Source organism: Salmo trutta, chromosome 10 (assembly GCF_901001165.1).
Source record: "Salmo trutta chromosome 10, fSalTru1.1, whole genome shotgun sequence".
NCBI lineage: Eukaryota > Metazoa > Chordata > Actinopteri > Salmoniformes > Salmonidae > Salmo > Salmo trutta.
In genome coordinates, this window is record NC_042966.1 from 33,786,541 (window position 1) to 33,811,522 (window position 24,982).

General features: G+C 39.9%; 1 protein-coding gene across 1 annotated transcript; it reads left to right on the plus strand.

Annotated features, from left to right (window-relative positions):
* Positions 1-2,118: 2,118 nt before the first annotated feature.
* On the plus strand, positions 2,119-24,382 carry zmp:0000000760 (collagen alpha-1(XXI) chain). Its single transcript, XM_029765356.1, has 27 exons — positions 2,119-2,385; positions 3,815-3,920; positions 5,793-5,916; positions 7,422-7,815; positions 7,963-8,040; positions 8,269-8,364; positions 8,617-8,670; positions 11,479-11,532; positions 11,856-11,909; positions 12,001-12,054; positions 12,325-12,378; positions 12,601-12,654; positions 12,754-12,807; positions 15,294-15,347; positions 15,557-15,601; positions 15,696-15,749; positions 15,961-16,014; positions 16,106-16,159; positions 16,430-16,501; positions 16,589-16,624; positions 19,097-19,141; positions 19,277-19,309; positions 19,730-19,876; positions 21,391-21,567; positions 22,369-22,459; positions 23,397-23,474; positions 23,772-24,382. Exons 2-27 carry the CDS (start codon positions 3,842-3,844, stop codon positions 23,978-23,980), a joined length of 2,298 nt encoding a protein of 765 aa, XP_029621216.1. The 5' UTR covers positions 2,119-2,385; positions 3,815-3,841; the 3' UTR covers positions 23,981-24,382.
* The last annotated feature ends 600 nt before the right edge of the window (positions 24,383-24,982 follow it).

Below are 24,982 nucleotides of genomic sequence, written 5' to 3' on the forward strand. Positions count from 1 at the left end.
AGACCTGTAAATAGCTGTGCAGCGATGCTCCCCATCCAACCTGACAGAGCTTGGGAGGATATGCATAGAAGAATGGGAGAAACTCCCCAAATACATGTGTGCCAAGCTTGTAGCGTCATACCCAAGAAGACTCAAGGCTTTAATCGCTGCCAAAGGTGCTTCAACACAGTACTGAGTAAAGCGTCTGAATACTTATGTAAATGTTATAATTCAGTTTTTTATTTTTAATAATTTGGAAACATTTCTAAAAACCTGTTTTTGTGTGTAGATTGATGAGAGGAAAAAAACTATTAAATCAACTTTAGAATAAGGCTGTATGTAGGCTACTTTATGTATGCTACTTTATATAGACTACTTTATATAGGAGACTTTATATAGGATACTTGATATAGACTACTTTATATAGGCTTCTGTATATAGACTACTTTATATAGACTACTTTATATAGGAGACTTTATATAGGATACTTGATATAGACTACTTTATATAGACTACTTTATATAGGATCCTTTATATAGGTTACTTTGTATAGATTACTTTATGTAGACTACTTTATATAGACTACTTTATATAGACTACTTTATATAGATTACTTTATATAGACTACTTTATATAGATTACTTTATATAGACTACTTTATGTAGGCTACTTTATGGAGACTACTTTATATAGGAGACTACTTTATGGAGACTACTTTATATAGGAGACTTTATATAGACTACTTTATATAGGAGACTTTATATAGACTACTTTATATAGGATCCTTTATATAGGATACTTGATATATACTACTTTATATAGACTACTTTATATAGGATCCTTTATATAGACTACTTTTTATAGGCTATTGTATATAGACTACTTTAGATAGACTACTTTATATAGACTACTTTATGTAGGCTACTTTACATAGGCAACTTTATATAGGTTACTTTGTATAGATGACTTTATGTAGACTACTTTATATAGACTACTTTATATAGACTACTTTATATAGATTACTTTATATAGACTACTTTATATAGATTACTTTATATAGACTACTTTATGTAGGCTACTTTATGGAGACTACTTTATAAAGACCACTTTATATAGACTACTTTATATAGACTACTTTATATAGGCCACTTGAGCTAGAGTGCTCTATAAATAGGCCAACTACATTTCATCAGTCGATAGATACAGTTTCACCCAAGAATCCTTGAATTTTGGAAAATGTGGAAACTTGAACTGTTACATTTCAACATGGTCCGTATATCCGTTTCTTACAGATCATTCAATCCCCTTCGAAATCGCTCAGATCATATCAACTTTTGTCTCTTTCAAATGTAAGGGCTGTATAAGAGCTGTGATAATGGTGCTAATCGCATACATGTCAAATTAGAGACAACTTTAGCTTGGCTCAATAATTGGCCTATACAGGCCACCCATATCATCTGTGGGTCAACAGAAATGTAAACAAAGAAGCAAATGAATGGGTTGTATTTCATTTGTAGAAAATCTACAGACTGTGACTTTAATGCCAAGGTGTGTACCACAAAAAAAATGTGATACAACTGAATATAATTCTGATCAGCGAAGGTCCATAAGGAGGGTGTATTGTACCAATCCAACGCTAATTTATGTTAGGCCCCAATGGCCCAATACACCCCACATATATGCGGTTTGGGTTAATGGTATTCCCAGCATCACCATTCTCTGCGTGAGGAATGTTTGCAGAGCGCTCCTCGCGCTTGGCCTCAACATACTACACGTTTCTACCAGTGGGAATCGGGACAAAGGCTGACTGTCCTGGGAAGGTGGTCATCTATCCAAAAACTGTTTAATTTCACATTTTATTTGACAAAATAATTATTATAAAAGCGGCCTTCAATAATGAAAATAATATGTGAACTGTGACAAGTTAACATGCAAACAAGAATTAGCCTATTCATTGTTAAATAATTATTAGGCTGGCTTCAGAGGACATGATATGTGTAGGAAAGGATAGGCTACATGCTCCTCGCCAATTAAATTCATTCTATTATGTCCCATACCAATAATAATGCGTAAAAATAGTATAATCAAGGGTTTGCTTGAGCACCTGGCATGTATAAAAAGGAAAGGTGGATTTAACGGTTGTCCTGAGCAATCCCCTTGCGTTGAAGTGTGTTTCAGCAGACGCGACGGTCCTATGGGAGATTTCAGATCCCCTGGGGACCGAAGGTAGAGTGGAGCACAAGGGTCAGGTCTTCCTGAGACCCACCACTGTCAGATTGAATGATCCTCCTGTTTAAGGCAAGGTTTGGCCTAGGGATGCCACTTTAAAATTGGTTACATCCTCACTGCGGGAACTGTAAAGGAACAGTCTGCAGTCCACATCGGGGGCCTCTTTTTCAAGAATATGTGAGTGATTTTTACAATACTGTCTACATTCATCTACAGGTATATTTGTATTTTATAATACTTTAATTTAAATATGATGGTCGATTTTGTTTGTGGTCGGAACTATTTCCTAGGATAACCTCAAGGATAACCTTAGCTCCATCAATAAGCCATTGATTTATTGTGGACAAATATTACTGACGTTAAAAGGGTCATTTATCTAATTTCAGAGTAGACTAAGAGAATAACCCCATCAATTCAGTACAGTAAATTCTACTGTTCGGGTTTTGATTCTTATAATTAGTACTGTTTTATGGGATCAAAATGTCGAACACCCAAAATGAACTTAGCCTACATTTAACTAAATGAAATATCTCACTCAGTTCTGTGCAATGGTCAAGATATTTTCCAGTGGTGGAAAAAGTACCCAATTCATACTTGAGTAAAAGTAAAGATACCTTAATAGAAAATGACTCAGGTAAAAGTAAAAGTCACATGGTAAAATACTACTTGAGTAAATATACTGAAGTATCAAAAGTAAAAGTATAAATTATTTCAAATTTCTTGTATTAAGCAAATCAAACGGCACAATTGTCTTGTTTTTATTTAATTTATGGATAGCCAGGGGCAAACTAAAACACTCAAATATAGTTTACATATTAAGCATTTGTGTTTACTGAGTCCTCCAGATCAGAGGCAGTGCATGAATTGGACCATTTTCCTGTCTTGCTAAGCATTCAAAATGTAACGAGTACTTTGGGTGTAAAGGAAAATGTATGGAGTAAATAGTACATCATTTTCTTTAGGAATGTAGTGAAGTAAAATTTAAAGTTGTCAAAAATGTAAATCGTAAAGTACAGATACCACAAAAACTACTTAAGTAGTACTTTAAAGTATTTTTACTTAAGTACTTTACACCACTTATGTGTACATGATATTATGTAATATGGTATGATTTTATTTGTTTGGATAATCGTGAAGTTGATATAGGTTTTTTTTTAACGGTTCATAAATAATTATGTGACTCCTTCCATACCGAACTGTGACCAAGTTAGTATAGGCACTTTTCGACCCTATTGCCTGAGTGGACTTGATTTCATATTATTATATGACATAATATAATTCCAAATGGAAAAGTACATACGTTTTTTTTGCAGTACATCATTTTTTATAGCCTATTTAAGGGTGATTTATAGTCCTGCATAAATCTGTAAAATATGTAATTGACATGATGGGTATTATTGTGGTTATATGTAGTCAAAATGTATCCTAGAATCAAAATATTGCTGTTATTTTCTATTATTGACGTTTATTGTTGAGTTTTTATTTATTTATTTGATTTGAATACATATAGTAAATCAGTCAGTGCACTGTTCCTCACTATAAGTTAATTGGGAAAAATGGCTAACATTTCAATTATATTATAGTTTCTCTTGTTGTACTTTTGTAGGCACATATAATCCCTGACATTTTAAAAATGCCAGCCTTCAAAGAGATGCTGGTTTTCCCAGTGCTTCTAGCTTTCGTTGGATTGACCAAATGCCAGGAATTACCAAGTAAGTAGGCCCTACCATAAGACATTTTCTTTCCTGTTAATTGAGCATCTAGTAATAGTGGTTGATTGATTCTCAAGACTGTGTCTATGTTTTCTTTCTGTCTAATGTTGGCAAAGTTGGTAGGTGCGGGAACTTATGTGTCTATGCAATGCAATATAAATTGATCTTCTATCTCTTGCATAACCAGCAGGCAGCAGCACTGGCACATAAAACCATTGCACTCTCAGAAGAACACACATCCTTCCCCTCTTGAGTATTTCCTGCAGTCAGTCTGTGATTTAGGCTTAACAGAACGTATCACTACCAACCCTAACTGACGTCATTGTAAAGTCACAAAAACATCCAGGCTTCCCTTTTTCTGAATGAAATGACACTCATAGAATTAGGAATTTGAATAATTTAATAGGATCTCTAGGATGACACTCTTAAACTGTGGGAGTGAGTGTCATGATAGTCAATTAAATTAATGTTGTGCCAAGTGTAATGTCCTTTTGTAGTGAGTAATCAATTACACTGTTCTATGTGACAGTTACTGCAAATCAACCATGATTGAACAAATAACTATTTCACAAAACATTAGATTGACAAAGTTTGCTGCTGTTGAATACCAGGAACATGAATACCAGTAACATGAATACCAATAACATGAATACCAGTAACATGAATACCAATAACATGAATACCAATAACATGAATACCAGTAACATGAATACCAATAACATGAATACCAATAACATGAATACCAATAACATGAATACCAGTAACATGAATACCAATAACATGAATACCAGTAACCTGAATACCAATAACATGAATACCAATAACATGAATACCAGTAACATGAATACCAATAACATGAATACCAGTAACATGAATACCAATAACATGAATACCAATAACATGAATACCAGTAACATGAATACCAATAACATGAATACCAGTAACATGAATACCAATAACATGAATACCAGTAACATGAATACCAATAACATGAATACCAGTAACATGAATACCAGGAACATGAATACCAATAACATGAATACCAGTAACATGAATACCAGTAACATGAATACCAATAACATGAATACCAATAACATGAATACCAGTAACATGAATACCAATAACATGAATACCAATAACATGAATACCAGTAACATGAATACCAGTAACATGAATACCAGGAACATGAATACCAGTAACATGAATACCAGTAACATGAATACCAGTAACATGAATACCAGGAACATGAATACCAATAACATGAATACCAGTAACATGAATACCAGTAACATGAATACCAATAACATGAATACCAATAACATGAATACCAGTAACATGAATACCAATAACATGAATACCAGTAACATGAATACCAGTAACATGAATACCAATAACATGAATACCAATAACATGAATACCAATAACATGAATACCAGTAACATGAATACCAGTAACATGAATACCAGTAACATGAATACCAGGAACATGAATACCAGTAAAATGAATACCAATAACATGAATACCAGTAACATGAACACCAGTAACATGAATACCAATAACATGAATACCAGTAACATGAATACCAGTAACATGAATACCAATAACATGAATACCAGTAACATGAACACCAGTAACATGAATACCAATAACATGAATACCAGTAACATGAATACCAGGAACATGAATACCAGTAACATGAATACCAGTAACATGAATAGCACATGCCCACCCCCACTGCACTGTGTAACCTAATGTGTGACTTTTTAAATGATGTGTTTCATCCAGATCCTCATCATTCATTGTCTTACTTTAATCCTCAACCCTTTGAACATCACATTGGTGAAAAACTGAGCTGCATGTTTTTACTCTGAGGTTATGACATGCTGGAGGAGTTCCGTGTATCTAAGTCCAGAGGGGTGAGGAAAGTGGTTGGATCTGAACCTGATTCAGCGGCCTACCGTGTGAACCCCGCCATCCACCTGCGCAAAACCATGAGGTACTGTCTGCACGCACACAGTGAAGCCCAATGGATTTGAATAGACTGGAATTTGATGAGGTTTAAAAATAAAATTTATATTAAGATGTGCATTCAATCTCAGAGGATAACAGTAAAATATGATAACACAGGAAAACACTTATCTCCAAAGTGGTCCGGAGCAGAATTTTCCTGATATTCAAACTGAACACACAGGCCTTCAATAGACCAGGGGTACATCTACTAGGGCACAACATTGTGGAACTTGTTGTTATAGAATAAGACACGCGTCACTAACATGTAGATTAAGTCATCATATTAGCTCTATTCATGGTGTTTCTATCTGCGACTTCCAGTATGTTGAACCCTCCTTAAGGAAATCCGGGTGCTCTTCCTCCATCAATATGTGATAAAAAAGTCCAGACTTTGTCATTCCTCCTCACTGATGGTGAATAATGATGTTTATCTTATGGTTTCCTACTTTCCTCGGATGTGAGCTAGCCAAAGTGAGCTAAGACCATGCACCCAAATGAGAGGTCTAATAGCGATGTGTATCATTTCTTCTCGGCCCCTTTGCCAGTGGGGTTTCCGCCATTTTTCCAATCAGTGTAATTATGCCCACCTTCAAACAACAAATTTGATTTCCTCTTCGGCACGAAAAACCAAAACATTTGCCTTTGCTTCATCACTTGATAGTCACCAGTGGACAGCTGGTGGAACACCACTGGAATTTCATTGTCTTCACAATGGATGAATATAGCAGTTGATTCTTTGTCGATTAGCATAATGACGTGCTGTTAGTCAAAACGCATTATGAGTCATATTAGTGTATCAGCCTATCATCCAGGGTTTCCTTTGAAAATAAAGACATCATCGTTCAATTGGAAAAGGCACGGATTTTCCACAACTATCCTCAAACCCTGATTGACACTTTCTTGGCATAGATATGCTACACACTCAGCTGTTTGTTTTCTTATTTACGCTGTCTGTCTCCTGGTTGCTGGGAGGCACTGAACATCAGTAGTTCATCTGTATTTTCCTTCTCTGTTTTGTGGCCAGCAATGCTGTCCTCGATCAACCTTCCATGCCTGACAACTAACAAATGTTTATATTGAGTAGCAGAAGTGCGTTACTGTACATCAAATACAAAGTACAGCATCAAAAAGGCAACAGGAATGATTTGCCCTGACAGGAAACCAGAGAGGGAGAGAAGAGGGTATATAAAATTAGGTTGTGCAACAGGCCTGTTGTGATTGAAAACATTGATGGTAGGTTGAATGAGCTTCATTTTCCAACTAGGGTGGGGGGGTACTTTGAAACCACGAGCAGAAGTTTAAAAGCAGTGGGATAAGGTATCCAACGTTAAGCTTGTGAAACACTGATTCTGTTGTTTCAAAAGTATTTCATAATTTTATTCAAAATACAATTACACTACAAATGCCAGTGCTTGTTCTGCATGAAAATATGATGTAATGTTTTCAACTATATTAAGTGTCTCCTAATACCCCATGATTGTCGTGCCACAGCGATGTGTACCCCGACGGCCTGCCCTCCGACTACTCCGTCATTGCCACATTTAAGGTGACGAAGGACGCCGCCAAGAGGTCCTGGAACTTGTGGCAGGTCAGCGACCCCGATGGACGTGAACAGGTGGGCCTCCGTTTTCAGGGCGACACACGCTCTCTTGACTTCTACTACACCAGCCCCCATGGCACCCAGATGCTACGCACCTTCCACCGGGTGGACAAGCTGTTTGATGGAGAGTGGCACAAGCTGGCGCTGCAGGTCAAGGCCGATAAGGTCAAGTTGCTGGTGGACTGCGAGGAGGTGAGCGTGGAGCCCATCGATGATCCTAGACCCGTCATCCGCCAGGGTTACACCTCTATCGTGAAGAGGGCTGTGGGAGATCGCTCCGCCTCAGTAAGTTCTGTGCTGTTCAAACCAAATCATGCTGGGTTTCCTACAGTATTTTGCAGTTGTGTCTATGAATTGATCAATGCTCCATTGTCAATTCAGCGTTCATATGAAAGCCCACTGACCACAATGTCTTGTGTCCTGGTACTGTAGGTAGACCTCCAGCAGATGGATGTGTCCTGTGATCCAGAGAAGGCCTACTCAGAGGGCTGCTGTGAGCTCTCCAGTGTGGTGAGTTGGGTGTGACTGCCAGCAGGTTCATGTTCGTCAGTGACAGATATGTACAGTACAGTGTGTCTTTAAATCCAGCCTCTTTTCTCATTGTCTCCCATAGCAGTGACTACGTTCTCCTCCCAAATGTGTGTTGTCTCTAGGGAGTGGGGAACAGGGTAGAATAACAATTTCTGTCTCTGCAGATGGACTGACTAATCAAGTTCTCTACTATTCTATTCTGTTTAGTGTGGAGGGCATGCTGAGATTGGCCTGACAGCAGGAAGGGCCACCTGTAAGTGTATGCACGGACAGCCTGGCAACCAGGGACCCCCAGGACCGAAGGTGACTACTAGGCCCATTACAGTTCCCATAACAGCACCACTGCTTTGAATAATGATCTGAGAGCCGTTAGCCTGGTGGTCTAGTCTGTTCGGTCTGCTGTTAGCCAACTCCTCTGTGTTCGTTCATTGGCAATGATAGATAAAAGAGTTGGTTACAGCACATACAGTATTGGACCAGGCTTGAGAGCCAACTTGGCATGGCTGGGTTGCAGTCCAGGCTAATGCTAACTACTCCAACTGTCTCCTTCTGCAGGGTCACAGAGGTCTCCCAGGCAACACAGGAGAGCCAGGAAGACTAGGCAACTGGGTAAGGGCATTACAGCACAAGTCTCACTACAGTGTTAAGTTGAACTTTGTTTAGTGAGGGTCAACAACTTAGAACAATAATGAGTGCTAATTGTCATTCAGAATGTATGTGCTCTGTTGGTGTTGTGGCTTTTACAGTGACAGACATTTAGATGTTGGGCTATAGACCCCAGATTGACTACAGAGGTTGGTACAGTGTAAAGAGTTAAATTGAACTGCGTGTGAACGAAATAGGAAAACCCCTGCTTGCGGGACAGCAGTGAAGTTGTGGAAAATACAATGGAAACATAACTGAGAGACGGCACCATGGGAACAGAAGCAGAAGCAGAAACAGGGAACACCGCACGATAATGGACGTGAAGTGGAAGTGATAATATGACTTTTAGATCAATATGGCAAAGCATCATAGACTGTCTGGTTTCACTTAAACATTAGGAGATTCATACTTAATAGAATTAATCTGAATTTGACAAATCCTCAGCCAGTGAAAGCAGTCAGTTGAGTAATATTCTAATAATGAATGTTGTATTACTTATTACAGTGGCTTGTTATGTTCTCATACATGTGAACCATTGTTTCGTCATCATTTCATCTTCATAAGGATACTAGTCATCATAGTCATTATTTCATCATCACAGTCAACATTTCATCATCACAGTCATCATTTCATCATCACAGTCATCATTTCATCATCACAGTCATCATAGTCATTAGCGTCATTCTACTGCCCTTCGTTTACATAGCACTCAGCGCTCTAAAGGAATAATGCTTTGTCATTGTCAGAAAAGTGGAGAGAGTTGAGAACAGAACACCTCTTAAAATACAATAGAGAACCATCCAGAGCAGAGCAGAGGACAACATGTTTACTATGCAGTTTAATTAAAGGATATGGCATACTCACTGCATCAGGATTCAATTACATGTTTGACCATGTGAACATAACCCTCCCTGCTTATAAGCTTCAGGCAGTAGACATGATTAGTTCCATTTGAGCATGAGTTACAGGTGTAGGATCTTAATTTGAACCAGTTTGCTACAGCAGGAAAATAATCCTGCAGCAACAGGAAATGTAAATTATTATGATCATTATAATTAATGGACATTTTTGTAGAGGTTTATACATTTCATCAGAAGGGAAAATCAAGTCTGAAATGTCAAAGTGGAAATTACAAACTTCAGAAGCCTTTTTAAACCAATACACTACATGGTAAAAATGTCCTGCATTGCAGGAAGGTTGTCATGCAACAGGGTGATCAAATAAAGATCCTACATCTGTAAGACTAATTTACCTCTTTGATGTAGCAGCTCCAGCTCTTGGTGGTATGCTGGAGCCACAACTCAGAGAACAGAGAACATGTGACTAATAGTGTGCAGGGCTTCTATTGGGTCTTCAAAGACAGACGACTTGTCTTGTACATGAGAAATGAGTTGTTGGCTTGGCATATAACATGCCCTTTTGGCTGGAGAGACTCTGGGTAAAAATTGCCCATATACTATGCAAAGCGCACACACACACACGCATGCGCTCTCATACACACACACGCCCACACACACGCCCACACAGACACACACAAATGGCCATGCTGGGTACTCACTCACAGACAGGCGGATGAGGGGCACAAGCTGTTTATGGAGCTCAGTTGGGGGCCAAAATCTGTCTTCTCAGACTCAGTGGAGCCCTCACCTCCTGCCAGTACGTAAGTCACAGAGAACAACCATGTTTACTGCCACCCCCGCTGGCGCCTGAGGAGGGCATTTCCTGGCTCAGATATATATGTACTGTCCGTCGCGGTGGGTGGTCCTTCCATTAGTCCCCTGCTACACACTAATCGCTTAAAAAAAAACGAAAACGGTAAAGTTGTAAAGTTCACGGTCATGCTTCTGGATAAAGCGTCTATCATCTCCAAGGTTAGGCTCTTAGCAGCTGACATAGTGTGGTCTGAGGTGAAATGGTTAAATGAACTAGTGCCATGGCACAGAGGACTGTTGGTCTTGTTCAACGGTGTTGGTTGACTAAGTGGAATATCCCCAATTCATAGGCCAACACGTTGTCTTATATGAGTGAGGATGTGGAAATTTGTGTGGAAACACTAACAGAATAAATGTTTCAATTTTCCCTTAACTAAGACATATCTTTCCTCGGGTCATAAATTGTGGTCTACATTGTGTTAACACTAACTCCGTGTTTCAGTGGCTCAGCCTGTCGCTCACTAATAAGATCTTCGGTCTAAAGTAAACATTTGACACATCATTATGATCATCATGTAATTCTTGGATCCCCTAATAGCCCATGTTCAGATTTCCTCCTTCAAGGAAATGTTATGGTTATTATCATAGCTTTAAGCGCTTGGATATAAATTGTATGTTCCATTTGAAGGCCACAATGAAATGCATATACCTTACTGTGATGCCCACACACTTGACAGATTGGGAAACTCCAATGTGTTGATCCAGTGTCTAATCTGTTTATAGCATCAGTCAGAGACACATTCTGCCGGCCAAGACTACTGCATAACAGTCACAATGGACAGCTGGGAGACGTTGCTCTAGTTCACCCATGACATAATTGATTATTTCACATCTAATTAAGTTCAGTCTTATGCTTTTACATGAACACTGTGTGAAACTGAAAAATAGGAAAGTCCCTGCGCTGAGCTTGTGTGTCCTACATGATGCGAGAGCACATTTGACTAGAATTACATATTTTTTATGTATCTTGGCTAATCTGGTTTTCCGCCTGCTATACAGCTCACACTGTCTCCCTCCCAAGTCTCTTTTGTAACTAATTCAAACTTCTCTTCTGTTGCAGGGAGGTATGGGACAGACAGGTGACTATGGCCACGTTGGAGAGCCAGGTCCTAAGGTAAGACCCGACATCTAACCCCGACCTGTATCAGATATGTATCTGTCTGGTTGAGTTGTCACAAGTCATTTGTATTTATTATGGATCTCCATTAGCTGCTGATGTACTTCCTGGGGTCCAGAAAAATGAAGGCAGTTTATATCATTTTAAAAACATTACAATACATTCACAGATTTCACAACACACTGTGTGCCCTCAGGCCCCTACTCCACCACTGCCACATATCTACAGTACTAAATCCATGTGTACAGTATGTGTGTGTATAGTGCGTATGTTATCGTGTGTGTGTGGATGTGTGGATAACAATAACCTGTCTCCCTCAGGGCATTGCAGGAATCAGAGGGAACAAGGGGATGAGAGGACTTCATGGCCTTGATGTAATCCACCCTCAAACACATATCCATAATCTCTTTAGCTGGTCTCTGGTGTCACAGTGCAGATTAGTGCTAACGAGCTACTGTGTTTCAGGGCGACAGAGGTCCCAAAGGTCTGAAGGGATTACATGGCGCCGGGGGCTTCAAGGTAGGTTGTGTTGTCCTTCGTAATGGATGATAGGGTCTCTTCAAATCCCATAGGCTTCCATTAGGTGTGTCAAACGCAGCATTGTGCACATTGCAGAACCATACATGTACTGTATATAGAGTACATATGGCTCTGAGCATATGTAATCAAGTTCAAAAGTAACACATTTTTTTACTTTTCATGAGTGTGTTATTTTGCTCAGTGCCGTGCTTGTTCTATTTAATAGAAGATTAAGAGGGTCTCATTTTAATGTTTTAATAATGATTCCAGGGAACTCATGGGTCACCTGGAGAGCTGGGTGAGACCGGAGTACAAGGAGAAACGGTACGTCTTTCTAAAGATGGGAGACAGGCTTCATTTAGACAGCAGCCCAATTCTGATTTTTTTTCCACAAATTGGTCATTTGACCAATCAGGTCAGCTCTTTTACCAAAAATATCAGAATCAGACTGCCTGTGTAAATGCAGCCATATTGTAGTATACTAGTGATCAATCCCAATTGTCATTGGTTTTATCATCATTGACTAACTTCTCTGTCTTCTTGAAGGGTGATCCAGGTCCACTTGGATATGAAGGAATTCCAGGATATACAGGAGTGAAGGTGAATATAATTTAATCCACCAGAAGCTCTTATTTTTTCATGTTCTTTCCTATGAATTATTACATTTTCAATAACATTTTATGCTTGTATTGTTTGTAGGGAGAAGAAGGGGCCTCCGGTGTTGAAGGACCTCCTGGGCCACAGGGAAAGCAGGTATGTTAAGAGCCACATCACACATGTTCACACCAAACCCCACTTGTAATAAAAGTAATAATAATACTGTATCTACAACCCAGTGTTAATTTTGGCAGTCTTTTTTAGATTTACTCTAGTCTTACACGGAACCCAAATCGGCTGTGCACCTGCGCCATCGTGCATAAATGTACTTTGTCCCCCCACACCAAATGCGATCAGGACACACAGGTTAAAATATCAAAAACAAACTCTGAACCAATTATATTAATTTGGGGACAGGTCGAAAAGCATTAAACATTTATGGCAATTTAGCTAGCTAGCTTGCACTTGCTAGCTAATTTATCATTTTTAGCTAGCTTGCTGTTGCTAGCTAATTTGTCCTGGGATACAAACATTGAGTTGTTATTTTACCTGAAATGCACAAGGTCCTCTACTCCGCCAATTAATCCACACATAAAACGGTCAACCAAATCATTTCTTCTCTTGACTTTATATTGCGATTGTCAACTTTCATAAATGAGGTGCATTACCGCCACTGACTTCATTCATCTTTCAGTCACCCACGTGGGCATAACCAATGAGGAGATGGCACGTGGGCACCTGCTCCTATAAACCATTGAGGAGATGGGAGAGGCAGGACTTGCAGCGCGATCTGTGTCAGAAATAGAACTGACTTCTATTTTAACCCTTGGCAACGCAGACCCTCGTTGGCGCAAGCGAGCAGTGTGGGTGCAATAATTGAATAACATAGATTTCTAAATTTATTTTGCGACGCGAGCGATGTAGTCAGCCTGTTAGTCATTTTGACTAAAATATCACATTTGTATTGTCTTTTTAACCTATAGTCATAGCCGCGGGAAGTAGTTTGGGGGGGTGGACAAACCTTTCTGCCAGCGCTGGTTCTGCAGACGGATATATCGGTCAGCTAATACAGGACTATTAAAGGCCCAGGGCACTACTTTTGTGAAGAAAGTATATATTTTTCAATATATATATATATTTATTATTATTATGATTATTTATTTTTCAGCACTCCTACTTCCTGCAGATATGCCTATAGTAAACATAAATCACTGATTTCCATGTGCACAAACAAACATAGCCTTGTCTTACCAACAGAGATTTAACCGTAACATCATCCTATTCTCTTCCCAACAGCAGAAATAGGACACACATAAGAATATGTAACAATGGTCATGTAAATTATTAATCTGGCCATGTAAATTATTAATTCAGGCTACATAGATATTACATACAAAACAAACAGACTCATTCAATGTCTATGTTTTTCTCTCCCTTGAGTATAGAAAAGTAGGCTGTCTTTGAATTTGTAGTCTCACTCAAACCTCCCACTTTTCCCACAAACGTTTTATATACATGTTCTATAGCCAACGTAGCCAAGTCTCCCTCTTTTCCTCAGAGAATATTGCTTGATTCTAGCACTTAGGCTACCGTTCAAAAGACATGCCACTACGTTTCTTTCTTTATATCGAGCATTTGCCGGCCGCATTTTACATTCATAAAGCATATTTCAGGCTGTTATAAAACTAGGGTACTTGCGGACCAGACCATTAACCATTTGTTCAGGTTACACCTTGTCCAGTCATGTCACCTCATAGCTAGCTATAGCTAACATTTTGGAACATTCAAATATAAATGTGCTATGTAGAACAAATATGTCTCTCTGACATGTTGAATAAGGAATAACGTTGGCTCAATTCATTGGTGGACTCAGACTCGAGCACAGGGGACTTGGGACTCGATTCGGACTCGAGGTTTAGTGACAACTACATCACTGGGTGAAACAGTCATTAGCTCCTGTTCAATGTCATTAATAGTGCTTATCACTGAAAGCTCTCAATCTCTCAAAATACTCTTGTCCAGTCCACTTAGTAGTCAGATTTTAGGAACAGAGATCATTTTTGTCTTATCTCATTTTAGTCAACAGTTTTTCAGGGTCTATTTAGTCAGTTATAGTCTCGTCAATTGTCACTGAAAAACAGGTGTTTGACGAATATTTGAGTCACTATTCACTAGTTTTTGATGAAATTAACACCGCTACTACCTATAAACCAATTTTAAATTCACTTTCTGCCACCTGCCAAACCTTCATGCACACACACAGAGAAATTTTATGTTGAGACGAGGCCATGGCGGAAAGATATGTTTTGGCACTTCGGCTCTTTCCACAAACTGCATTAGTACCTGTGGCCAGGTTTGGGATTAGTTTTAAGGATGCAAACCATAGCAACACAACAAATTGGGTTAGTAATGGTAGCACTTTCAACCCTGTGATTTCCTAGAGGGAGGACCATCTGCAGGTCAGCTAACAAGGCAAGAACTATCTTTCAAATGTCTCCTAATTCCACTGTAGATGAAGACGTCCTTAGTGAAACATTAAAACATCTCCGGTCACAACAAGCAGGAACAAATTGACAGGAAAGTTGGTCTCATTTCAGTGAAATAGAATAAACATGTGGTTTGTCTTTACGTTGTCTTGGCAGGGTGTTGTAGGTGATCCTGGAGAGTCAGGAGCTGCTGGGGAAAAGGGAAAGCCTGTACGTATGGCACCTAATCGCATCTCTCATTTCTAAACATGCAAACAGTTCCTCCTCCACTGTACATTATTCACCAACAACAACAATATATATTTACAGCATATGCAGTATACAAAGACGTACATGACATAAATTACATATATACACACACACACATATATATCAGTGATAACAACAGTCTCATTACTCAACTTGTTTGTCAACACCAGGGAACCCAAGGATCAAAAGGAAGATATGGCACCATTGGACAAAAGGTGAATTATTCTGACTGAAATGTACATTTCAATCTCAGAGATGAACAAGCATGGGCAAACTTTTAGTAACATCAATAACAACATATCTCCACAGGGAATTATAGGAGATCCTGGTTTGCCCGGGAGAGATGGGGACATGGGAATAGAGGTAGGTTCACTGTCTTTCATCATCCATGTTGCTGTTTACACTAGCAATAATCTAAATAATAAATGCCATTTAGCAGACGCTTTTATCCAAAGCGGCTAATGCTTTGACCTTGTGTATGGTGTACATTTAGTACATCCGCATGAGGCACGATGAATGTAGACCCTATCTATTGTCTGTATCTGATCTGTGCTATCCTCCATCCCTTCTCAAGGCTTACCAAGGACCCCAGGGTCCGGAGGGCAGAAACGGACAATTCGGAATAATGGTAACAGAACTATCTCATGAAACAAACAATAATTTTTCATTAATTTGATTCATATACGATAATAAAGGTATGTGGGTTTTACCCTCAACAGGGAGAGAAAGGAATGCTGGGGCCGGCAGGGGAGATGGGGCCTCAAGGCCAAACGGTAAGTACAGTTGGCTTTCACATCTTCACACGTCTAACTTTACGGAGCCATTGCATTTTGCATCGTCATAATAATGTGGCCGGTGACACTTTGCTTCTTGAAAGTCCAATATCTTGAAACCTTGACTGCTGACATGCAAAACATTTTGGGAATTTATCAACAGTGCACCAATGAAAAAAATACCAAAATATTGTTTTTTGAGTGGAGTTTCCCTTTAAGAGAAAAGAAAGTAGTCCCTCTGCTAAATGTAAGACCTGTTCCTCTCTCCAGGGCCCCAGAGGTTATAAAGGATCAGCAGCAAAGCCAGGAAGACCTGGATTTATTGGACCCCCAGGACCCGTCGTGAGTGTTCCGGATGACTCTTTGTAAACTCTTTGAAATACAAGTTAATTCTCTCCAAACCACTAAAGCATGTTGTTTCTCGAACAGGGGCATGTGGGAGTAGCTGGCCGGCCAGGCCCCAAGGTAATCAACTTTATTCACCTACTGTACTGCTAGAAGAGCAACATGTAGGGAGTAATGAAGTGTGTTAGGACTTGATTAATGAAGTCAAGTGTCAAGACATTAATTATTCAGAGTCTACACCTCAATAACATTACATTGTCTGTGATATCAAAGCTAAGGTGGAACTGGGACCAATACCTATATAAGTGCTAATGAGTTCAGATGACGTTCTTCAGAATTTTACATAAAAGCACATCTTCGAAATTAACTGACTTGATAATGAGTCTTGCTACTGTATTCAACACAGTACCAACACTAAACACAGTCACAAAGAGGTCAAATTAAACACTAGCCTAGGGGTAGTCAACTAGATTCAGCCGCAGACAATTTTTGGAGGAGCGGATGGTCCGGAGTCCACATGTACAATAAGACAACAACTAAGCCATTTCTTTTTATACATGGGATTACTTCAGAACATATTTACTAAATTTAACTCATTTTAGCCAAATTCCGGGTGATTTTACAGTCTTTTTGAGCAAACCAACCCCCCTATTTGAAGAACAAAAATCACTGGAGGGCCGCCTTTTGCCAATCGCTGCACTAGATCAATATCCAGAGATGTACACAGACAAAATATATGACCTGTCCTTTCTGGTCATTTTAGAGAGCAGCCTGATACAATGGTTAGGTTACTGCTGCGAGTTCTTGTGGTTTCATGTGTCACCACTGAGAGATCTTCTGTAGCCCGCTACCCCCCATTCACCTGTCAACAACCCCATGTCAACCCCCATGACCAGGGCGGAACAAACAAACAAGCGTACGATTCACTTAGTTCTCCCCACCTGATTGGATATCCTGTTCTTTCGTGGCATGTTCACTAGCTGTGACACATTGGCTTTCCCAGAGCCTTGGCTCTTCATCCAGAATATCCTATTCTATCCCCATCTGGACCGGAAGTTAACGTTGGTGCTAAACTTCCCCCAGGAGTCTGTTCACAGCCTGTTCTAGCTATTTAATTGGCTGCTGATACCAAACTCAAAGCTTGCTTTGTACCATGTGGTCTGGATGGGACCTGTTATAAGAGTTTACAGGATGGTTTATACAATCAATGCATCTTTTTATGCATTAGGAAACATTCTTTCACGGTGTTAAACAACAGTCTCCCATGCAGAGTTAGAACAATGCAGATTCCATAGAACCCCTGATGTAGTTAGATCAAACGTCTGACTTTCAACTCGTTTTTGAGGTTTGATCTTGTCTGATGTGAGACAACCCCCACTGTACTGCAGTGCATAGCATCACTCCATGTTGGCTGCAACATTAGTTGGCTCGTAGTGGCGTCAGACTACAAAGTGTGTGTGAGTAAAACCATGGGCTTCTCTGTTCTCCTTCCAGTGTCAGCTCTCAAATCAGAATAGAACCTATTTCAAGAGCCTTTCGTGCTGGCTTTAAAAGCGCTGAAAAGGCTCAACGGATTAGGAAATGTATCAATGGATTATAAGATGTAAATCATTATTTGTACAAACCTTTTACTCGAAAGTCTGAATCATGTTATTTCATTTTATTATACACACAACCTCAATAATGCTTAATAAAACATAAAAAATCTAACACTTTCCCAGTAACACTACATAGAGTTAGACATCAGACAGATACAGAGTATACATTTTATGCAGACTGATACATTTAAGTAGACGCTCTTAACCAGATCCATTTACAGAAGTGACAGATTTTTCACGTAGTCATCTCAGGGATTTGAACCAGCAATTTTTCGGTTACTGGCCCAATGCTCTTAACTGCTAGGCTACCTGCCACCCCATAGACACATGGATACATAGTCTAAAGGAAGACACGGAGTGGCCTGCTGTTAAAAACATAGAGCATGTTGGAACATTAGGTCCCCTATAAACCAAAGTAGTTTTTGCAGTATTTCTGAAGTACATGTTCATTTGACATTTGCCATCCATCAGGACAGAGGCAAAAGACTCTGGAGACACACACACATACATCCTGACTACACACACATCCTGACTACACACACTAACACACACACACATACAGCACTTTGAGATTTCAGCTGATATACGAAGGGCTATATAAATACATTTGATTTGATTTGATTTGATTTGACATACACATCCTGACTACACACACACACATCCTGAATGTACACACACACACACACACACACACACACACACACACACACACACACACACACACACACACACACACACACACACACACACACACAGACACACATCCTGCACCTGGATGAGAAGAAGAAGAAGAAAGCAAATATTTGCGGGTCATCAAAGAGCAGTGGTGATGAATGGATGTGAGATAAACGCTGTCCTAAACATCAAATGAATTAGAGTCAAAGGAAATGCTGTGTTGCGTTTCAGTCCACGAGGACTACATGTTCAGACAGACAGCCTGTGAAAAAGATGCCAGGCCATTCTAATCAAGTTTTGTTTCAATTGTATCTTCCAGGGAGATATAGGCATTGAAGGGATCCAAGGTGTCAACGGTGAAACGGTACTTATACTATTGCTTTGTTTTTTCATATACATAATTTCATTATATTAAATTGTATCTACTTCATTTTGAGCAGTAGTCATGAAGCCCAAGTTATCTAACTGCATTCACTCTGGGGTTTCTTACTTTCCACAGGGAGAAAAAGGAGAAAAGGGCCCCAAAGGCGAGGTAAGATATAGTTTCTTTGCTTTGTAGTACAATAGTCACATAAAACAAAATGGAGACAACAGTCATTGCATTATAGTCAAGATCTGGATTTCTACACAGCCATATCTTATTTCTGAGACATTTTATATATATTAGCAGACACTCTTATCCAGAGAATTTAGGGTTAAGTGCCTTGCTCAAGGGAACATTATTCACTTAGTCGGCTCTGGGACTTGAACCAGCGACCTCTCAGTTACTAACCCAATGTGCTTAACCGCTAGGCTACTTGCACACAATGTCTTGTAATGCTGTGTCTAGTTGCTCTACCAAATGAGCACTGTGTGAGAGAGATTGTTGTCCTGGGCAGCTTACTACCTTACCTATCAGTAGCTTGTGTATGTATTACAGAACATGTCCCTTGATGCTCTGTCTGTGATCTAGGTTGGAGACGCGGGTGCACAGGGTCCCCACGGTGGTAGGGGGAAGCGTGGGCCAGGGGGCGAGCCTGGACGCACAGGCCCAGTCGGAACAAAGGGGGTCCGTGGCGATGGAGGACCAGTCGGATTTCAGGGGCCGCCAGGGCCACCGGTAAGTACAGAGACTGCCATATTCAGCAAGATCTGAAAAGGTCAAGTAACTTACTTTGTTTTGGGCGAGTGCCATATAAACGTTTGAAATCAAAGTAGGCCTATTTATTGACTGTCTGGGTCTGAAATGGAAAAAAGGACAAAGTCAGTATTATCTTTACTCAGCTGTGACTCACATAGTAAAACACATAAAGTCACACATGCAATGGATGACTCATCAACGCCTAGTCGTCAGAGAGACTGGAACCTGCTTTCAATTGTGTTGTATAAAGAACAATACTACTGGCTCCCATCAGTGTGCATGTTACTGTAGCACTGACTGATCCATTCAAAACAAGCCACCATATTTCCAACCTACATCGCAACAATATGCCAGCTACCAGAGGAGGCTGGTGGGAGGAGCTATAGGAGGATGGACTCATTGTAATGGCTGGAATGGAATAAATGGAATGGAGTTAAACAGGAGGTTTCCATATGTCTGATGTGTTTGATACTGTTCCATTAATTCCATTCCAGCCATTACAATGAACCTGTCCTCCTATAACTCCTCCCACCAGCCACCTCTGCCATCTACGTATCTTCTGTTTTCTTTGATAAAAGACATTTCACAGATACCCCACCCTAACCTCATCCAAGCTGTTCAGACAGACTTAGTCATTGTAGCGATTGGCATATTTAGAATTTAGTATTTGATTAGGATCCCCATTAGCTGTTGCCAAGGCAGCAGCTACTCTTCCTGGGGTCCACACAGAGATAAAACATTACATTAAACAAAACATTGTGCATTATACAAATTTATATTGCTCCATTACTACATTACAATACTACATTACATTACTAAGAATAATGTGTGGGTGTGTGTAGAATGTGTTTTTTAGAGTGTGTGTGTGTGTGTGTGTGTGTGTCTCTTCACAGTCTGCGTTGTGTTTTGAGGTTGTTTTATCTGTTTTTTGAATAATGTTACTGTTAGCTTGAGTTACCTGAGGTGGAAGAGAGTTCCATGTAGTCATGGTTCTATGTAGTACTGTGTGTTTCCTAGCCTCTGTTCTGGACTTGGAGACTGTGAAGAGACCTCTGGTGAGTGTCTGAGCTGGGTGTTAACCGATTGAACAGACAGTTCGGTACTTTTAACACGTCAATACCTCTCACAAAGACCAGTAGTGATGCAGTCAATCTCACCTCTACTTTGAGTCAGGGGAGATTGATATACATGTTGTTAGACCATGTGTGGTATCAATGCTGTGTTGAGATTTCTTGTAAATGGTTTCTCATTAGTGTTGTTTTTTTGTGTGACTCACAGCAAGGGTTGCATTTTGTATGGCTGTAAATCTATAATGAGCCTAAACGAAATATTGTTGGCTGTGTTTTCTCACTGATCATTACATACATCCACCCATTTCCTCACAGAGCCTTGCATGCCGCTGGTTGTGCCAGCCTTGCCCAGCCTTTCCTGTTCTGTCATATTCCTTATCACGTTGTTGTTGCGATGGATACAGTCATGATTTGTTTCCACAGGGCCCAACCCTCTCCGCACAACACGTGATTGAGGTCTGCAAGAGAGTGGTGCTGGAACAGATGTCCACCTTTGCCAACTCGGTGAAGAGGACGTGTGCCGCCGTGTGCCCACTCTACGGAGACATCCCCTTGGGTGCCCCTGGTCCCTCTGGACAAAAGGGACCTCCGGGACCTCCAGTGAGTGTCATATGTTAGGGGGTTACTATGCTGTCAGTGTGTGTGTGTGTGTGTGTGTGTGTGTGTGTGTGTGTGTGTGTGTGTGTGTGTGTGTGTGTGTGTGTGTGTGTGTGTGTGTATATATGCGTGTGTGTGTGTGTGTGTGTGTGTGTGTGTGTGTGTGTGTGTGTGTGTGTGTGTGTGTGTGTGTGTGTGTGTGTGTGTGTGAAACCCAAAGTCAATGCCTGGAATATTTCTTGTGCGATTTTTAATTGTTAGAAATCCTCTAACATCTGATCATAGTCACTGTCTGTAGGATACCATGAAAATTAATTTATAGGTCATTTTGGTCAGGAACACTGTTGAAGTGCACACTCCATACGTTATTGTGTTTCTGTGTCTCCCCGGGACAAGTAAAATGCTTACATATTGGAAGCGCTTGGAGTGAGAGAGCCGAAGTATTTGGCAGTAAAGGTTGAAATGAAAACATTCAGACTTTCCATGTTCCCGTGAAGACAAATAAGAAGTCGCAGAAGAGGCACTTGCTCTGTGTTGATCGGTTTTGGAGGGATTGACCTGTATCCCTGGAGTGGAAAGCCTTTTACACAATTATTAAGCATTAAGACAGACTCTGTTCAGGTTTCCTAAACTAACATTTTCAAACCACAGAGTCTTTCAAGTTCATAAAGACACAAATGTCTAAAAATACTCCTGTCAAGCCCCATGTTTTGGCCTGCGATAACCTTATCATGTAAATATCTAATATTTTATCTCTGTCAAAGCTCACCTCACTTAAGAGTCTTTTGGTTGTTGTGGTTCTAGGGTGGTGATGGTATTGCCGGTGTGAATGGAGAGATCGGACAACCAGGATTCTATGGGGAGGTAGGAGACGCAGGCCAACAAGGACAGCCAGGTGAGAAATACTGTACAAATGAATGACTGTCAGAATGAAATTAATCTCAGCATTCCTTTGACGCAATATCAGAAAATGTATGTCTATATATTAGCCATTGCTGTTCACCATGACAGTATGTTTAGATTTGTCGTTTCTATGACCTGCAACAATACAAATTTGTTGTAAAGTACACATAACTGGTTCTTATTTTGCCTACAAATATGAAAAGAAATACCATGACAACCAAAAGTTGAATGGAGCAGACATAACATAGATAAACAGAGTCATATATATAGAGAGAGTTGGGCCAATACGATTTCTGTCTAAACCTTCCGAGAGCGCCACTTTCTCCTCCTTAGCTGTTGCTAAGCAATAATTGACACTTACTGTGCTGTTTATTTCTCATGGTTTTCTAAACCTATGAAGATGTCCAGTAAAAACAGATATATATATACAATTTGTTGACATGACAACACACTTCAGTTTATACCTAATGCTAATCAATAAAAATGTCTGTGGGTCATTTCATAGGGAACTATCAGAGACATTATTGTATTGTTACATCACCAACGTTTCAAGAATAAAGGTGCTAACATGGCAGCTGTTCTAAAACCTGACCCAACTCTGTCTATATATATGGCTCTGGACATGACTAAGTATGGCATTGTGTATGTTCTCGTGGGGAATTATAATGTATTGCTTTTGGGCCTAGCATGACTTCACACTTATGGTACATTCCCCCAGCCAAACTAATGAAATCAAAGAATATTTACAAGGCGTTTTTATACATCTATCCAGTGATGATCTCAGTAACACACATGGTCGTTAATCAACATGAACAGCTTGTTCCCGTGTACCAGCTTAGTCCCAGGGGCATGCACTGTCAGGGGTGGTACATATTATGTGTTTTCCTGTTGTCCTTTCTTGCTGTGAAAACATTGTGTCTGGTTCCTAGGGGATCAAGGAGATCAAGGAGATAAGGGAGCAGAGGGCCATGGCCTACCTGGCTACATCGGAGACCAGGGATCAAAGGGTAACGCAACATTTCATTCGGCTTCCTTTTTATTGTCTGAATAATGGTTTACAGCATAGCAAATGAAATCCAACAACAGCTTTGACGGGCCCAGTTCTATTGTAATCATTATATAACAACAGATGCCGGTTTCTTGGTAAGCAGATGTTGCGTCATTTCATTTTTTGACAATGAAAAGTTGATTGGAAGTCAATATAAAGTCTACTGCAAACTCTCAAAGCCGTGTAGTAGTTCGTAGGCACAGTCATTCTTTACCCACTAAAAACGAATATGCATTTCCCCTTCTTTATCCACCAGGCCAACGTGGAAGACCTGGCAGAGCCTTCAATGGCACACCAGGACGAGAGGGCGAGAGAGGCCATGTAGGCCGGCCTGGACTGAGAGGTCACCCAGGACTACGAGGAGTCCCAGGCGTGTGTCAGACCACTGGGTGCGCTTTGCTAAACAACGACACAACCAACGGATCACCTCAGAATGCACCCCAGAGGTTGAGAAGACACCCATAGGGACAAAGAGGAAACTTTTGACCAAGCTGCATGGATGTATTATGAAAGGGAGAGAGGAGGAGAGGTGAATTAGGGAGATGTGGATTGGGAGAGAAGAGATTTTTTGTTGATAAATGTATTCAAATCAAAGTCTAAATAAATGCTTCAATGTAAATACGCATCCAATCTCCACCCTGAATGACTGAGTTACCCATTTGACTTTCTCAAATAAATCTGTTGTAGAAACTTGTACTGTTGGCCTTAAAAAAACACTCCATTCTCATGGTTCATTTGAAAAAGACACCAAAAGCTACAGTATTATTTTTGTTAAAAATTCTGAAAGTTTATTTGACACATTTTATTTACACTGATCCTAGTTGTCTTCAAATATCACTGTTCTTTATAATAAAAGTCCAAAAACGATTGCTAACTTGTTTTACTACAACATTTGCTCCACTGTTTATTTTTTATTACCATATATTATTGAGCTATGTAGAATATAAAATCAAGTGTACAATTCATAATTAAACAAATTGTTCAGCAAAGTGTTTATCACAATTCTGTCGAGACATGCTACCTACCTAAATCCGAAAGACTCAAAACCTCCCTCAAAAGGCTTACATGATACTTGCATAATAATTACCTAAAACATGTCATTCCCATTTATTCCACCTCAGTTTATGACAGCCTCTGTCATCAGTTACACCATTGTTTAGGGCCACTATATGGCCAATGTGCTGTAACCCAACAGTTACTGTTATTGCTAGCAGTTACTGTTAGCCAACAGTTACTCTTTTGGCTTGCAGCTATTACTAGCCAATGGTTACTACTATGGCTAGCAGCATGCTGTTAAAGCCAACTGTCTTTAGTAACAGTTTGTGTCAGACAGTGAAACATCAGTTGCCATAAACTGACATTAGCTGTGAAATTATTATGTTATTTGATTATTACGACAATGTTTTGTATGCCTTGTTTCTAGAGGGTTTAGGTGTAATCCAGAAGGCATAACACTGTTTTGTTATG